General features: G+C 39.5%; 3 protein-coding genes across 11 annotated transcripts in view; all 3 read right to left on the bottom strand.

Moving 5' to 3' along the window:
* Nucleotides 1-4,473, bottom strand: part of LOC121871837 (protein FAM76A-like) — an 83,910-nt gene extending 79,437 nt beyond the window's left edge. For 5 of the 7 annotated variants that reach the window (XR_006089964.1, XR_006089965.1, XR_006089963.1 and 2 more), the window contains exons 1-3: nt 4,243-4,473; nt 2,498-2,562; nt 1,978-2,194 (exon numbers count right to left, since the gene is read on the bottom strand). Coding sequence is in view for 4 of the 7 variants with exons in the window: in XM_042374366.1 (XP_042230300.1) it covers nt 1,978-2,194; nt 2,498-2,562; nt 4,243-4,323 (363 nt within the window). In the remaining 3 variants the exon portion in view is untranslated. The remainder of the gene's footprint in view (nt 1-1,977; nt 2,195-2,497; nt 2,563-4,242) is intronic. The other 2 variants (XM_042374364.1, XM_042374365.1) reach the window with 1 other exon arrangement.
* Nucleotides 4,474-5,702: 1,229 nt separating this feature from the next.
* On the bottom strand, nt 5,703-12,677 carry LOC121871836 (zinc finger protein 569-like). Of its 3 annotated transcripts, none has more exons than XM_042374361.1 (4): nt 12,541-12,677; nt 10,782-11,056; nt 9,846-10,056; nt 5,703-9,022 (listed from the first exon to the last, which is right to left on the bottom strand). In XM_042374361.1, the coding sequence occupies exons 2-4, from the start codon at nt 11,050-11,052 to the stop codon at nt 6,370-6,372; spliced, it is 3,135 nt and encodes a 1,044-aa protein (XP_042230295.1). In that variant the 5' UTR covers nt 11,053-11,056; nt 12,541-12,677; the 3' UTR covers nt 5,703-6,369. The 3 variants fall into 3 exon arrangements, with proteins under 3 accessions (XP_042230295.1, XP_042230294.1, XP_042230296.1); XM_042374360.1 differs by lacking the exon at nt 12,541-12,677 and adding an exon at nt 12,182-12,486; XM_042374362.1 differs by lacking the exons at nt 10,782-11,056; nt 12,541-12,677 and adding an exon at nt 9,169-9,230 and having other exon boundaries at nt 9,846-9,966.
* A 1,420-nt stretch (nt 12,678-14,097) lies between these two features.
* On the bottom strand, nt 14,098-18,464 carry LOC121871835. Its single transcript, XM_042374359.1, has 3 exons — nt 18,333-18,464; nt 15,412-15,602; nt 14,098-15,014 (listed from the first exon to the last, which is right to left on the bottom strand). Exons 1-3 carry the CDS (start codon nt 18,354-18,356, stop codon nt 14,819-14,821), a joined length of 411 nt encoding a protein of 136 aa, XP_042230293.1. The 5' UTR covers nt 18,357-18,464; the 3' UTR covers nt 14,098-14,818.
* Between the last annotated feature and the right edge of the window lie 64 nt (nt 18,465-18,528).

The raw sequence follows: 18,528 nt of genomic DNA, 5'->3' as shown, positions 1-18,528 counted from the left end.
TTCGTTGTAAAGAATGCCAGCAGGATTCGGGGCCGGAAGATGCAGAAGGAACGCATCACCGTCCTGTTTACCACCAATGCCTCCGGTACCTGTAAGCTCAAGTTATCGGTGATCCACACAGCACGCAAGCCGCACGCCTACAAAACCATGGACATGACCAAGCTAAATGTCCACTGGCTGACCGCACGTAAGGCGTGGATGTTCTCTACACTGTCCCTCTCCTGGTTTGATGACTGTTTTGTTCCCGATGTAAAAAAATTCTGTGAGCGACAGAATGTGCCATTCAATATTTTGTTGCTGCTGGACAACGCACCAGGACACTCGCCCCTACTGTTAGGATCGTCACCCCAACGTAAAAGTGGTCTTCCTTCCTCCCAACACTACGTCTATGTTACAGCCCATGGACCAAGAGTTAATCTGTAATGTAAAAGCTGCATTCTCAACAACAAAATTCAAGCTCCTGAATGACTACACCAACACCAGGGAAGAGTTGCGTAACCTGAGTGACACCACCACCGATAGCAAGAGCGAAGACGACGAGGATCAACAGTTCGCAGAGCAAAAAATACTTTTCAAACAATTCTGGAGAATATTCAACATCAAGAAAGCTGTGGACTTCTTGGTGGAGGCATGGGATCAGCTGTCTGTAGCAACTGTTCGTCACGCATGGAGACATGTGTTACAAGGCATTCCGGGCGTAAGGCAGAGTCAATCTGTGACTGGTGAGGTTCAGACTGTTGCAGTAGCAGTGGACCTTGCCAGAGAAGCTGCGCAGAGTGTTACAGCTGCAGGCTTCTCCGAGACCACCAACGATGACATCCTGGAGGTGATAAGGGATCCTGATGTGACTACCGACGAGATGGTAGATGATGATGACGTCAGTGAAGAGGCAGGTGGTGCGTCATCCCAAGAAGAACACCTCTTATCCCATAGTAATGTTAGGGGTGCCATCGAGTGTGTTGAGAAAATCAAGCTCCTCCTTTCTGACGACCATGACGCAAACAGGTACGAAATCTTCACTACCCAGCTGTTGCAGACTATGGAGCCCTACTTCAAGGTTTAACACGACAACATAAACACCAGCCGTCAGCAAAGAATAACAGAGTTCTTCGCCTGCAACCCACCACAGCCAGCCCAAGCCAGTGATAGTGACAGAGGTAGAGACAGTGAAGATGACTTTGAGGGATTTGTCAGGGAGGCCCTGACAAGTGTGGATGACAGTGATGGTGACTCACCTGAGGACCAGTGGCCTGCCCTCTGCCTCGGAACCAGCCTCCATCCCTGTATGCCGACCCATCTCTTCTACTAACGTAAGTGTTCAACCTAACTTTTAGTTTTCCTAACCTAGCCTTTATTTTTCCGAACCTAACCTCTTCTATATTAATTGTTTGTTCATACCATCATAAAGTTAAGATAAAATTTTTACTACAACATAGTTGTGTGTCGTCAAAAAGTGGAGTTTGGGGGTCGGCCCGGTCTCTATTTCAATTAATCCCATATGTTATGTTGTTCACTTTACGCGTTTCTCACTTTCCGCGGTACCCTGTGGGTTATATTAACCACGTAAAGTGAGGGATGACTGTACAGAGATAAAAGCCTATTATATCGAGGGTACGTTAGATGTGAAACCAGCATCTAACGGATTATATGGAGAGAAAGAAGTCCGTTATATGGAGGTTCACTGTTAGTATATAATTAAAGCTTACAATAAAAGGTATGTACAGTACTATATCATTTCCTAACACAGTACTGTACATGTAATAGAATAAATGTTTTTTATCTTCACAAAGACATCAGATTAATAGACTGATTAAGAGTATGTATTGAATGGTCTTACCGCCGCAACAGCCAAGGTTCATATGGTGAGCGCCGGAGAAAAGTAATGATGAAAAGTAAAACTAAATTCAAAATGACAGAAAAACAGAACAAAACAATAAAGAAAAACGACCTTAAAGGACAAAGATAACTATATTTTACCTTCTTCTTGTCTATATCCTTCCTGTCAAATGCACACTTTTGTTTACACTGGTCACAGGATAGCGGGGGGCCATACTTCCGTTCAGAGTTGGTACACCGCTGGCACTTGTTACCGATGAAGGCAGCTATAACGTTACAGTACTCACAGGCCGAGGGTTTACCATACTGCTTCACCATAGACTCACATTTCTTGCAGATTGTAACAGTGCTGCTTTTACTGAAACATAAAAAACACAAAAAATTAAATCAAGAGAAAATATCACTGATACAAATTATAAGGATACAATACAGTGCAATACAAAGGCTTGCCAGTACAGTATACTGATTTATACTGTAGATATAACTTTCATAAACTAACTTTGTATTTTTGCCCCATTCAGTATAGTACAGTAAGCCTCAATTGAATGGACTATATGGAGAGTAAAATCCGTTATATCGAGAGCCCGTTAGATGTGAAACCCCTCATATAACGAATTACCTGAGTTAGTTAAATACGACATTAAATAATTAATATCCTAACCTTTCTTGCTGGAATTCACTCCGACAATAGGTACACTTTACGATGGGAAACGATCCTCTACACTCCTGGGGAAAAAATCAGATTTTCGTATTAACAAACCTGTAGTGTACAAGCAAATTCAACGAGACCTCTGTTTAACGGACTGTATGGGAGTAGTCCATTATATTGAGGTCTATTATATGTGAAACCTCATTATAATAGACTATATACCAGTTAGATTGATGTACGTTAAATGGAGGTTTAACAGTTCTTATAAACTGGATCTTTCAAATTATAAATATTTAAAAGAAACAAAAGAGAACTACAGTACAATATAGGGAAGATTCAACACACACACACACACACACACACACACACACACACACACACACACAGTCATAGTTTATTACAAGTCAAACCTCTATTTAACAGACTATTTGGAAAGTTAAGTCCATTATATTGAGGGTGTTAGATATGAAACCCAAACCTAAGGGATAATATGTAGAGAGAGGTACATTATATGGAGGTTTCACTGTGCTGTACTTATTAGAAAAAAAATTATTAGCACTAAACATTTATCGGTAAGGAAACATCACCAGCTAATAACATCCCCACAACCGAGCCTTTGCATGGCTTATAAATATGCATTACGCATTGTGAGCGAGACAGTAGCCCCTAGGATGTTTATACTATACTTAGGTGAGAAACATATATGTACAGTAGCTAAAACAACTATCTGTGGTCAATATGCTCCCAAATTTTGTGTGACTAGTAACAACCCTCATATACCAAAATGTATCGTCCATGGTCACACAGTATATTGTTTCCTGCAAAGTATGCACAGATAGTTGTTTTAGCTACTGTACTTAGGTGAGAAATATATATGTACAGTACTTAGGTGAGAAACATACTGTACTGTATATAGGAAATGTTATCTACTATATGAGCAGTTTATCAAGAAATAAGGATTAGCTGTGTTAAACCAGTTAAATTAAATATTTTTTTAAGTAACTTCCTCTCTCAATATTCACCAAGTGTCATCAGGAGCACTGTGGGTGTAGTGTACCAGACAATGTTGGTCACTATCAGTCAACCCACCCATGTACTGGCCCAAGTGTTCCTAATACCTCTATACTCTTAAAGTTTCATATGAAAACATTCAAAGAAATACAACGACATTATTTTATTTTTATTCTTTATTTGTATAGTGAAACCTCCATGTAACATAGGAAAACCACAACAGGGCCACTGACCTTCACATGATGGCCACCTCTAGTACAAGTGACCAGATTAACCATTACTATACAATTACAGATATCTGGAAGACATAATGGCTTCCAGATATCTTTAATTTACTTATTTAAAAGGAGAAGCAATATTAATCTTTACCAAATTAAAATATAAACAGAAGAGCTACACGAGTACATTACACAGTAGTTCTTAGAAGAGACGAGATGATGATGTCATTCAGCGTTCAAACAATGGTAACTAAACACCTTAACAATTATAAAACATTAACTTATGTCAAACAGGTTAATATTGGACAAAAAGAGACAAATTAGGTCATTAAGCCATCAAACAAAGCTAACACAGCCTAATATAACACGCCCGTCTACCTTACCCACGGGGGATTAAAGTATTAACTTATAATACAAAACAAGGTCAATCTTAGACTTTAAAGACATAAATAAGGTCAAATATGTCAAAATATGGCATTAAAACAAAGCCACCGGTTGACATAGAGGTTAACAACGCACTTTACTCACCTTACACAGTTGCTGGCCCTGGGAGAGCTCCTCAAAAGGGTGCCTACTGAAGCAACGAGAACAGGCAAATAAGGCAGACATGTTTATATCTATACACTATAAACAATTCCTCTCTTTTCATACATCAGTTGTAGAGAGAGAAGTAAGGGAAGGTATTAACTAGAAGAGTCACCAGCACCTCACTCCCTACCACAACAACTGACACACTTCAATGGCGTCATAGTCTGCTTGCCAGCCTCACTCACCACACATATATCGCCTTTATTTAACCATATCCTCATCTCTATATCATGTATTTATCATCCATATTGATTTATAATGTTTAAATATACATTTTATTAACATAATGTAATAAGGAATGGGTTGAATTAATAGGTTAAATTAACAATAAGGTAACTCAGCCACAGGCTTGCCACCACCATGCAAGATAAAACTTCTTTAAACAGAGCTGCCAATGTCATCATAAAGGACCAAATTCAAATACGGAATATTAGATTCTTTTATTAATTCCATCATGTTCAGTGTTATCTTATATATTTTTTTATTAATCGTCTTTTATTAACTTCCTATGATCTATGTTTTTTTGTATTATAGTATTTCTTCATTCACGTGTTTTGAAAAAGACTAGTAATTGAGAGACATTTGCTACCAGTTATGTTTTTCTTCAAGAGCTTGTTGTTCAGGTCACCCACTGATGCCAGCAATAGGTAGTGTTTAGGTCTTTCGCTTTACTTTCATCCTCTTCACCACTGATCGGCTCGTTAGCCGCTTGGGCGATCGGTCACGTCTCTGATTACTTTTCCTTTTTTATTATCCTCTTCACCAAAAGATCGGCTCGCTAGCCGATTCTCACTCCCAAAAAATTTCCTTGGGGGCTAATGCTATTTATATCAATATATGTTTGTGAGAGGGACACCCAGCATGAGTTTTCAGACATTAAACAAGAAAATTTGTGTATCCTCTGATTCAATGCATTATATTATCATTTAAATTGTTTTCTCCGAGACACAGGTTTATCACAATCTTTTAACTGTTTCCCTATTTTAATCATTCAAATACAAAAATAAGTTAATAATCTATAGTGAAGGAAAGTTACTGAAAGGTAATTCTCATTTTTGCTTATATTTTCTTATCCCCGAAATATAGAGACAGCCTTGTTTGAAGAACTTATTTCCTTCCTCTGGTAAATCTTGGGAAGCACACCAAAAATTAATATGGGTAATAGACAAATAATACAATAAATATATTACTGCAATTATTTATTTATACAGTTTAAGTATAATTCTGTTCCCTATTGCTTTGTTTTAATTGTGAGATTACACAGTACAAGGTCCTCAAAGGTAACATTCAAAATCTTCCAACCTAAATAGCACCTCATTACAAAACTAATGTCAATTATATATATATATATATATATATATATATATATATATATATATATATATATATATATATATATATATATATATATATACATAAAACCTTCCTGAGAGTAAATGTATAGTCAATCAAAAAACTACCCTTACAAAATTGTTTGAAAATATGACACAAAGGATGAAGAATTTTGGCAATCCTACCAAGACAACGGGAGTCACAGTGTTCATTCAGAAATTCATCGATCACCCCCTTCAAGTACAAATACTTTTTTGATTGACTGTACATACAAATGTATACAATTTCTGATATGTGCACACTTGGTCCATGTTCAGAGGGTCCTTGAAGGCAGGAACCTGTAGTGTATCTAGGATGTGATGTAAAATAGCTCGTCTGTCATAACTCAAGGTTCCCCAAAACACAATCCTTACAGAATCAGCTATCGTAAATGTTACCTGAGCCACTGATTAATTTTGTCCATAAACACTGATACAGTATATATTAGCATTATCCTCTCACACAGTATGATATATGAACCTGTTAAAGGACAAAGATTTTGAACTATTCTGGGAGTTTTATTATTTGAATTCAATTACATGTAAGATTTCTGTATCCAAAAAAATTACTTGTAAACTCATTAAATTATAACAATTCATAATAAATTTGTATTATTGTATAATTGTACAATTATATTACTATCAAAATACATAATTATTTACATCTGTCATTATTAAACCACAATTCTGAACACAGCTACTGAGTGAAATTATCAAGATTATGTACAGTAATAACGTGATCTTTCAAGAGTTCCTTACTTGCAACAATAACCCCACATGCATCCTGAGGACAAGCATACAAGATGGCCTCATTAATCATAGCACTCTGATCAAGTATGTGGCCAGATGAAAGGGCATTAGGGTGAGCTTCTGTGATATGGTGAGCCAGAGAACTCTGGTCCTCAAACACCTCTCCACATGTTTCGCAGCACGTGCTTTCGTCTACTATAGCAAATATACTTGTTACGACCTCTTGGTCGTTTGAGGAATCTAAAGTGCCGGTCATTATGTCGATGCTGCTGCCACACATTTCAATATGAGCCAAGAAGTCCCCTCGTGAGGTAAAGTCAGTCATGCCACAATTACTGCACCTTCGACACGACTCGATGTGAGCCATAAACTCTTCGTGAGTTGGGAAATTCGAGGCTCCGCAGTCATTACATTTTGTCGTGTGTTTCATCATGTGCTCTTTCCAGACGTCAGGAGCAACCACCTCTTTACAAAACTTGCAAATATTCTTGGTTGGGTCTTCTTTTCTTCGCACCTTTGTCAAGTGTTCCCGTAGACACATTATGTTTTTGAAAACTCTGTTACAGTGATCACACATGACTGCAGAACCTCCATGCTTTCGGTTTTTGTGAGCTGGCAACGATCCCTTAGTGACTACCACTCCGCACGCGTCACAAGGTACATACTCGTTGGCTAGGTGTGTGTACTTGACGTGCCTGTGGAGATTAAGTACGAATTTTCCACATATTTTGCACTGCTCTCTTGGTTTGTCAGTTTTGGTCAGCAATGATGACGTGTCCATATTTTCAATCATGAATCTTTTATAGAGTCCCTTGCCACACTCCAAGCACTTCTTGTGGTGGCCTGAATCAGCCTCACTCACAATATCTAATTCAGTAGGAGTCTTAATATCTCCACAATTATTACACTTAAAATTTTTACTTCTTCCTAAACTTCCTCCAGTCTGATGTCTTTTTAAATGAATGGCAAAATGCTTCTTTTCACTAAAATTTTTGTCGCAAACCTCGCAATGAAATTTAGGAGCACAGAGATGAGTTCTCAAATGTTTGTCATAGCTATACTTAATGTAGTACCTTTTGGGGCAATAAGGGCATTCATAAACTTCATCTTTAGTATGCAATGGAATGTGATTCTTAAGATTGGTCAGGGATTTGAAGACCTTCCCACACTGATCGCAGCAAAACTTCTGATTGGGGTTATGTTCCTTCATGTGTCTCTCCAAGGCCGTCAGGAAACCAAAATTCTTTCCACAAGTTGCGCACTTGAATTTCATCCAGTCGGTGTCTTCGTGGTACCTCTTGATGTGAGTTTGTAGACTGATCCTGTTCTGGTATTTCTTCCCACACAAGTCACATTTACATACACTTTCGTGAGTGTGTTCTTGAAGGGCGGTCTGGGAATGAAAGTCTTCATTACATACAGAACAAATAAAAGATTCATTACCGGTACATTTGATATCCTGAGTACCTAAATTCGCCGAGGAATTATACTCGGATTTTACCGAGTCTTCATTTACGTTTATTGCAATAGTTTCGCCTCCTTTAGATGAAAGTAATGATGCGTTATTTCCATCTTTTATATTTACATCGTCGCAGTCATCGGATAACTTTTCGTCGAACGTGTGTGAACTACTGGCTACGGTGGCGTCACTGCTGTCGGCGACTACTTTCCGAAGATGTTCGTGTATGTGTTTTTCACAGTCTTCCTTAAAGTTAAATGTCTTGAAACACAAAAAACATTCGTAGCCGTTAAATGTTTCTGATATTGAGGATTTATCAAATTCGTTTGAATCTTCCACGATCTGATCAGTTGTTGGCATACTCAGATCTTCCTTCATTAAATTGTCAATGCTACAGTCATCTAAATTTTCTCGCTTAATATCGACCAATAATGTCGATTCGCTGTTTTTAACGTGAGCACTATTACTGATGTCACTATTGCCCGTTGATTCAGGAGCCACTGCAGCCGACTCATTCACCAGTTTGCGTTTTCTTCCTCTTCTTCCTCTAACCAATGTGGGAGGAGCCGCCTCCTCATCCCAGTCATTCGAGCCGCTCAAAGTCTCCATGTCCCACTGGTGTCTGCCGGGCATGTCGTAGTACTTAAACGTGCCGTCTTCTTTCTTGATTTTGATAGCCCTTCCGGACCGCGTTCGGGTAATATTGGGGATGACAGCAGAAGCTTCTTCGTCCTCATCATCAGAGAAAAGAGGAGGATCTGCTAACGCTTCTAAGTCATCCTCATCATCCTCTTCGGAAAACTCAGACTCGCCTCCCACCGCCTTCCTCCGTGTCACTGTCGCCGGCACGTAAACGCTGCTGCTTTCCGGTGGAACCTTTCTGGGTCGCCCTCGTCGTTTCTTCTGAGGAGAGTCCATCACGTTAACGTTCTTCATGACGTACTTATCGTTGGACCGAGACATGGCCTTCCTGTAGTCCATAATGAAAGCATCTGGGTTGGGAATCTCGATAGTTGTTTTGACGACTGCTCTCATCTGCCTATTAATGGGCCTGTTCTTCCTACTACTACTTGGATAATCTTCAGGACATACAGATGGGCGACTGTTGCTGTCTTGTGCCATGACCAGTTCTCTGTTGAACCTGAAAACAAAATAGCAATAACTAAGAGATCCATTTTAAAATGTTTTAAAAAATTTTCCGTCTAGTTTTTATTTATCTTACTTAGCGGTCTTGAATACAGACAAATGCAATACAGCGAAACCTCTATTTAGCGGACTATACAGTACATGAAGAGAAGATTCCATGATATCGAGGAGGCTGTTGGACGTAAAACCCTCCATCTAACAAACTAAAAAGAGATGAAATTCCATTATATACATCAAGGGTCCACAAGATGTGACACCTCCAGTCTAATGTAATACTGTACATGGAGAGAAAAGTCTGTTATATGGAGGTTTTACTGTATACACCAAAACACATGAAAACAACATGTACAAAATATAATGCTGAAGTATCGTAGTGATGGTGAAGTACTGTAGTGATGGTGAAGTACTGTAGTAATGGTGAAGTACTGTAGTGATGGTGAAGTACTGTAGTGATGGTGAAGTATTGTAGTGATGGTGAAGTACTGTAGTGATGGTGAAGTACTGTATATTTTATATGGCCGATAAGGTAAGGTAAGGTAAGGTAAGGTAAGGTAAGGTAAGGTAAGGTAAGGTATGGTATGGTATGGTATGGTATGGTATGGTATGGTATGGTATGGTAAGGTAAGGTAAGGTAAGGTAAGTTAAGTTAAGGTAAGGTAAGTTAAGGTAAGGTAAGGTAAGGTAAGGTAAGGTAAGGTAAGGTAAGGTAAGGTAAGGTCATCATTAACTGACAGTAAGACATTCTGGGAATAAGTGACATTTTCAGATTAGACATAATGGGCATAAACACTCAGGCGGAGAACTGTGATTTAACTCACTTGACAACAATAGCATCAGGATCTTCGATGGCAGGGTTGATATAACAGGGCGGTGGGTGGTTCTCCTTCACCTCTATCACCTGTCTCGACTGCTGTCTCCTCTCCTGTGAGTTCTTGACCAGACGACTCTGAACCTGCAAATGATCGGCGTTGTCCGTCGGTCCGAGTTCAATCACCTCCTCATCCATCAGGTCTACCTTAAGAGGGAGCCCTACAAGAGAAATTAAAATTCTATACCACACTAATACACTAAGTAATCCTCTTCCATCAATAAATACACAGTGAAACCTCTATTTAATGAACAATATGGAGAGGAAAGACTTTTATGTCGAGGGTCCATTAGACGTGAAACCCCATCTAACGAATTGTGTAGAAAGAGAAGTCCGTTACATGGATGTTTCACTGTACACGTACTGTACTGTAATGTAACAGTAATGTATTGTACTGTCAATTACTAAAGTTCATCCCCTCTCCCCCTCAACCACAAAACCCTGAGATACAGACTCATGAACCTGAAGAAGCAGTAGACTGACACATTATTCTGTTCATAAATGCTTTGCATTCATGAGTCTGAATTTCTCAGGGATTCGTGGTTCAGGGGGAGAGGCAAACAGAATTTAGTACAGTAGTTGACTGTCCAGTATAACACACCCACAATACATTGCATTAGAATTATTGCCTGTTGATCTTGGACCACCAGCCTCCAGAAGAAAGGCCTGTGGTGAGTGTCGTGTAGCTGGTAGTGTTAAAGTGGGGATAAGGCACAAGAACATGAGGACTCTAGTGAACTTGTGATGTACAGTACAGAAGAAGAGAAATAATATAAACGTAATCTACAAGGTGAAGCACTTAATCCCTTCCATTACACCACCATCACTCTTTCACACAATCTAGGATGAGAACAGTTCACAAGTACAGTAGATCTATATCCCCTACCTAATGCTTCAGTCATATCTAGATGAATCTCCTGACCATCATCAACCTCATCTTCAACTTTGATCATCCTTCTTCCTTTAGTCCAATCATCGTCTCCTGTGGGTAGATCATTAAATGACACCTGTAAGTTTCTGAGCTTGAGGATGGCGCGGGAGAGCTGGTCCGCCGAGTGGTGACGAATGTTGTGTTGGTGGTAGTCGTGAACCGACGGCAACATAACACCACAAATCACACACTCGAGCTGTACTTTTCCACCAATTTTTTCTCTCATGTTCCTGCAAATAGAAATTAATATTAGAGTTAGTGATAAAATTTAAAGGGTTCAATAACTATAGTGAATATATTACACAACAAGCTCAAGATTAATTAATTTCTACACAGGTCTTGGAATCTTCTCTGGGTAGGTAGATGCAGGTATTTATTTATTCAAGATTATCATAAAAGTTTTCATTGATTAGGCATAAACACACTTACAGAAGCCAGGTTAGGTTTACAAATATTGGTAAATTAACCGAACCTAACCCAAGAAAATAATTAAACTCAGTACAATGCTAATGGCCTAATCTTGGTTCACTTATAATATGAAATAATTATAAACATTATACTTAAATAAGCATTTTGCATTGACACCTTGTGCAAGAGGTCTACATAAGAAGAGTCCAAACCCACATGTGGATGCCATATTTATGGTTAAATTTATTATGTGCTTTCCAATGCTAAGCAAGCAAATGGCGAATATTTCCGAACAGGCTAGGTTTGGTTAGGTTAGGTCATAATGGGAGTACAAAGAGGACATAAACCAAAATAACACCCTAACCTAACCTAAAATAATGCACTGCCATCCTGGGCCGGGTAACTTCATGTTCAGCGAGCAACAATCAAAACCAAAAGTAGAAAAGTTGTAATTCCTCCAAGCTTTTTCTTGATATTTAAATGGTAAATTATTTTTCTATTACAGAATTTTTTCCTCAGTTGCTCCTTGTCATGGGTCCTGTTGTAAATTATTATTACCCATAAGTATCTCAGTGATGCACTACGAATGGTGAACGTTTGGACCATGGTTGTTAGCTTATTATCTGATACTTCACAAAGTTCTCATTATGTATTGGAAATTGGTACGGCGGCCCTGTTGATGGTTTGGTTAGGTTAGTCAGAAAGGTCATCTTAGTAACTAGCATTGTATAGTCTGCCCACCAAGCAGTGTTAGGTTGTGTGACATAAGTTGGGGTGAAAATTATTCTTCAGGTGATCCACAGCTTTCTTGGAATATTTTATTTGGTTAAATTACTTAAATAAATCAACCTGAGGATATCTTCTACAGAGACAAAGGACTTTTCTCGCCATATAGGGTTCACTGCATCTGTGACTCAAAACAGGTTAATTAATATTATATCACTTACATCTAGCCAAAGTCAGTGTATTTATTAGAGGCGAATGTTGATGGCATGACCCAGGAGAGAGTAGAGACGTCCTCCTCCATGGTTGAGGGAGACAGTTGAGAGGTAGCTGTTGAGGGGGACAGTTGTGATGAGGAAGACAGGTGTTAAAGGGAGGCAGGTGTTGATGGAGGCAAGAGGCACCAAGTGTTGACATCTGATGGGGGACATGTATTGAGGGTGACAGAGGCAGGTCGCAGGTGTTGTTAGACGTGACTTATTTTCACTACAGGTGTTGTTGTCAGTAACATAACGACCTGGTGATGGCAGTGGCGGGAAAATACCCCTTTTAAAATTAATTGCACCTAATCAACATAGCTTACCTCTCGGGGAATTAACGCTGCTGGTCGTTAATCACAAAGAAATCCTCTAAATATAATAGCATAAGGATGTAAATCCCTTTTAAAGAGTCCACAGGGATGATAATGTAAGCAAGACAAGATGGCGCTGCAGTAGACCAGGCCAGAGCCTTTAAACCTTTAGCGGTAAACTCAAAATGAATTACTGAATACACACGGATATATTTGTATTAATTTATATTGTAAAACTTACTTAAAAATCACATTGGTTTAGTATTTATACTAAAACAAAAGAGCAGAAACGCAATGGTAAATAGTAAGTCGATTATGGCCCGAGATATATACATAGATAGACATTTATTCATTAAAATCGTCATACAAACTTACATTAATTCAGTTACGCACTGTACATAGAAAGTGTGAATATACGAACAATGTATATACAGACAGTGCAGGTATTAAAAACGATATATGGTGACCAAGTGGTTGTATGGGCATCATCAGAGACATTTAGCATTTCTAGAAAGATTTTTCTTTTATTTTTTTTACGGGAATTAGCCCACCCGGGCACAGGTCACTGACCCACATCGGGGCTTAACATTACTTGTATTTAATATTTGTTCTACAATTAATTCTGTAAGAGTCAAGAATGAGCTCTGAATAAGCTCTGGCTGGGTATTTCACCGAGGTTACAGTAGAGATTGGTTCACTTCATTACCACACAAAACATTAAATTCACTTACAGGGTACTGATTTTATATATTTTTTTTTTGTCAAATAACATTGCTTCAGTCTTTCCAGGATGTAGGGATAATTTGTTGTCTATGAGCCACTGTTTGCATGACTCCAGTTCTGATAACTTGTTAGCTATATCATTTAGATCTTTCCCCTACACTAAAACGACACTTCTATAAACAACAAATGCAATGTTGGAGTTACCACTAATGAGCATGGCATTTACATAGCAAAAGAAGAGCAATGGTCCTCAGCTATTGTCCTGTATGACTCCACAGGATGACGGTCGGGTGTTGACTCGGTATTATTTATTAAGATTTATTAACCAGTCAGCAGATTCAATGACAAGAGCTTGCAGTTTTTCACATAGTATTTCACGATCCACTGTGTCAACGACTGGTGTCAATCTAACGTTACCATCTTCTATTGAAATGCTTAGTTCCATCAGATATGATAATCTATACATACAGAATATTTTTGATACAATATCAAGCTTAATACGTGGGACATTCGGAGATGATCTAGGATTTTGAACACAAGATGAAAAATCAAGTAAATAAAAGATCTGCTGGACCACCACTCCACGACCCCCTGACAGAGACACGATGATCCTCCCCATACTGGCCAGATATTTTGTAAATAATATTGATTATGTGTTAAAGGAATATCCTTCCTTCCTTAGGCTTTAGTAATCCCCTTTATAATATTTATACTGTATATACTTGTCACACTTGCCAGATTCTTCTGGTGTCATTGTACAGGGGCACCTCGTGACAGCACTAGGATCCCGCTTCCTCTATCAGGGAATAAACAATTGAAATTGAAAAAATGAATAAAAGATGTAGGGTGTGATCATTGTTTATTGGACATAATATATCACATGGTGGACACAGCAGAGGACACATTACAATCAGCGTTGGTTTACTCCTACTCCGAGACTAAATACATGACAGCATCAGAATATGAATGGCCACTACTGTAAAATTCCGTAGCTGCGAAGCTTGTCCTAAATGCCCCCATTTTTTTTGACATTACACATACAGGTATATTTTGTTTATCACAACTAATTTTCACCATCAGAAAACTTGTTTATTTTATGGAGATCATTTAAAGATTTCATTCGGAACTACGACATCACTATATATTTTCATAAAAAAAAAATACCATCGTTACGAATGAAGCCTCCAAAACTACCAACAGGGAAATTCTCAAGTTGGGGATATCTTCAGTTATTTATTGATTTATATAAGAAAGTGTTGTTAAATATCTTTTCAAATTCGATAATTAGTTGAATCTGTATTTATAAAATTTTCAACTAAAAAATTTATCATTGGTAAATTATTTCATCTGCTCATGAACTGCCTCTCACTGGGGCCGGCTTAAAGCACTAACTAAGCTAGGCTGATAGGGCTCTGTTACACGGGCAATAGTCTTGTGAGGGAGCCCCTAACAGACTGGAAGAGGAATAAAGTGGAACTTGGTGAACTGGGAGAATAGAATAGAGCTTCAGTTTATTTAAGGAGGGATAGTATGGAGCTTCAGTGAACTGCAGAATAGCTGTTGAAGGCTAGGGTCCAACAACAGGGACGACCTGGGCAGGAGTGTTGAAGGTAAGGGTGGCGCCGGAGACAGCGACAGCAGGCGACGACCCGATGGCCAGCTCAGCGCCCACGGCTGTCCCGGGGCCCACGTTCAGGGAGGTCTCCGCCGGTCCAGATATCAGGGCCGAGGCTCTGGGACCTGATGGTTTCTTCTTCTTGGGCCTGACAACAGAGACTACCTTAACAAACAGGGACTTTTTAAACGGGCTTCTGTGTAAAAGTTGTACAGTAGATGTAATTTAAAAATAAAATATATATGATAGAAGAACAAGCGGTTGCATTTATCTAATAAGTGTTGTGAAAACTTCGATCTGTTTTCTATAATTACAAGTCAAATTAGTCAAACTTACTACGTAAAGTAATAAACCATAATTATGTATTTTAGGAATGTCGACTTTATCTAATAACGCCTGTTTAAGGTTGATTCTTATTATTTTATGGTTGACAATATTGGCATTTCTTCTTTCAATAAAGCGTTAAATCATGACTCAAGATTTATTAATGTTATCATTCATAATTACACACTCGTACAGCAGTGCAGCTTCAGTTCGAGTCTTACCTGGGCCGACTGATGTCAATGTCATGAGACCACACCTGTAGGTCGCCCACGATGTATCCGTACTGCTCGCTGGGGATAGGCTGATGAGACACAACATTACCGTCGCCGTCAACAACCTCCACGGCGGGAGCTTCAGGAGTACGTGGACGACATGACACCTGCATCACCACACACGCCGCCAACACCACCATCTGCCGCACAGAATCACCAGTCACATACAAATAAATATTTAGCAAATAAAAACGTAAACTCAATTCCCATTGATTCAGCCAAATCCCGTCTCCAAACCAGGCCGGGTATCAAATCCCTGGCCTCCACATATGGCAGGCAGCTTAACCTCTCTTAAACTACGCAGACGCCATGGAACTGAAAATAAGTAAAATAATAATTGTATAAGGATAATCAAAGCAGTATATCGCAAGTACAAAACCGACGAAACTGACAAGAAGAATACTAGTAATAGGACATTTGTAGAAGAACTCTGAGAAATCGGTCCATACATACTTACTGTGCGACTTAAACGGATACCTTTTTTTTTGGTGTGTATGTGTGTGTAAGGGGGGGGGGAGCAAATATCTGGATGTTAATATTAATAATGAAGTGAAGTTCTCAGATCAATGTGAGAAGAAAGTGAATCTTGCTAACAACAAACTAGGGGAACTAAGTTTCTCTGGCCCGGTCAAGGTTCAGCACCCACTGCTACTCACACTAACTGATTTACGTTTGCCAAAGATAATTTTTTTATGTAATTAGTATAAAAAAAGAGATATTATTGTCAGAGAATGCCAGAATATTGCTGAGAGATGCAAATTGTATCGGCGCATTACCAAGTTAGTTATGTGTTTTTGACGTAACCGACCGCCTAAGAGGATAAAAGTAAAAAGTTAAAACGTGGTAGACGGTGTTGGTCTTGTAGCCTATTGTATGATACTGTACACACGTCACTTCTCCTGTATGTATTTCTTATGCGTGTATGAGTTACGGGTCAGATAAAACTTCATCTGAGTAACTACTGTATAAAGTTACCTTTAGTATGAACAATAATAGAAATAACTTTTCTTATTCTTTAGATATAAGACATTGTTCTGAGCCCTGTGAAGCAAGACATTCTGTTTTCACGAGAGCAAAAGGTGTTAGCCTCGTGCTGGGGGAGAGGGAGGGGGGGGGGGCAAAAGAGCCGCAGAACAGTACAACCAAATATGGTCAGCATACAGGTAAGGCAAGTTTCTCCCTCTCCACAGCCAGCGACCACTGACCCACAACTGGCCACGAGCCAGTCCGTGACACACCACGCGTTTACGCACGCGCACACACACACACACACACACACACACCTTTCAAAACATTAAGTTTCTAAAATTCTGAAAGGTATTCTTTAGAATCTAGTATCTTTTTTTTCAGCGTATGATGATCCATATTTACGGGGCAGCTCAAGATGAAGTAATTCCTGCAGAGTAAATGAAAGAGAAATCACATTTGTCATGTTTGATCTTTGTAAATGACGTCAACAGCTTTCTCCTTCATTGTGTACTGCATACCTGTACAAGCGAGGCGCAGAAAGGAGACATTACGAGTGTGCCCTGCACGACGTGCAGCAGGACACACAGGCAGGAGCATGTCAGGGGTGTGTCCTGCACGGCGTGGAGCAGGGCACACAGGCAACAGCATGTCAGGGGTGTGTCCTGCACGGCGGGAGGACACAGACAGGGTTCTCATGTCAGCAACAAGGTTAGCTTCCTCCTGACTCACCCACCCCTTTAGCCTTAGTCAACTCTCTCGCAAGCCTTAGGAGACAAAAGATGTCAATGGAACAACATCTAGAGTCTAGAAACTATATAATGACTTAATGAGGCTGTATCAGGATGTCAGCGAGCTAACAGTTTAACATCAGTGATTCAACACACATGTTAGCGAAGAATGAAGATACTAATATTTAAACAGTAGGGTAATGTCAGCGAGGCAGCAGGATAATGTCAGCAAAACAGCAAGTTAATGTCAGCGAGGCAGCAGGATAATGTCAGCAAAACAGCAAGTTAATGTCAGCGAGGCAGCAGAGTAACGTCAACACGGCAGCAGCAGGTCGGCGTCAGAGGCAGCTATGGGCAGCACTACACCTGATCAAGTTCACCCTTACGGTACTAGCACATCTCTCTACTACTAGATCATAAAGACACCTCTGAAGATCACTAAAAGTAAGTCAACACTGACCAGAACATTATATGTCAAACACCTTTGTCGAATAGTGTCGGTGAGCGATAGATTTTGAGGCAACTTCCAGGAACAAAGTGTTTCAGATTCCCTCGACTCCGTTGACTCACTATCTGTTGTGGAGTTACGACTGCTTTTGTCGTCTGTCGAACACCGCCTTCTCAAACTAGTTGTCGTTTTCATGAACTACCTATACCGATAACATCTCGCTCCAGTAATCAGGTCGTTGGAGGTTAATTTTCCTCATTGAAAACCCAGGAACCCACGATTAGGGTAACATATTCCTGTGTTGTTTTAGTTGGACAGTTCATTATATTCTTAAATACGGAAAGGGAAGAAATGTTTTTATTTTTCACTCACGATACTTTATAAGTGGATCGGTACCTGTAACTTGGGTAAATTTAATACAATCTTCATCAACAAGGACAAAGTAAAGACAGACACAGCACGTGGCGCCAAGGTGGACGAGGGATGGAGAAATACGGAGCTTTTCTGATAATGACCTAAAATCCTCTTGTTAACCTTCACATTCCAAGCAAAATCATCTAACCATGTGTGATCAGCCAAAAAAATATTCAATAAGTACTGACATACTAATTACAGTATATTGTCCAACACATTTCTTTGCTACAATATATATATAAATGTGTGTGTGTGTGTGTGTGTTAAAACATAAACAGGTCAACAATAAGACAATAAGAATGACAACGTACCAATAATGAAGCGAGGGATGACATCTTGGAGAGTTGGACGCCAAGTATACTGCTCGTGGTGGTGAGCCGGAGTGGACTGGTGGTGGGAGGAGTTGGATGGAGGTTAGTGTGGTGGGCGGGTGAGGAGGTTGTCGAGGAGGAGGAGGAGGCCGCAGGTGCAAAGATTCCCGTTAAGGAAGCTGGGGCCGGGGGTGTG

This window comes from Homarus americanus, unplaced genomic scaffold (assembly GCF_018991925.1).
Source record: "Homarus americanus isolate GMGI-L3 unplaced genomic scaffold, GMGI_Hamer_2.0 scaffold39675, whole genome shotgun sequence".
In the NCBI taxonomy this organism is placed as follows: domain Eukaryota; kingdom Metazoa; phylum Arthropoda; class Malacostraca; order Decapoda; family Nephropidae; genus Homarus; species Homarus americanus.
Note: the sequence above shows the minus strand (reverse complement) of the source record. Positions and strands in the feature narration are given on the sequence as shown.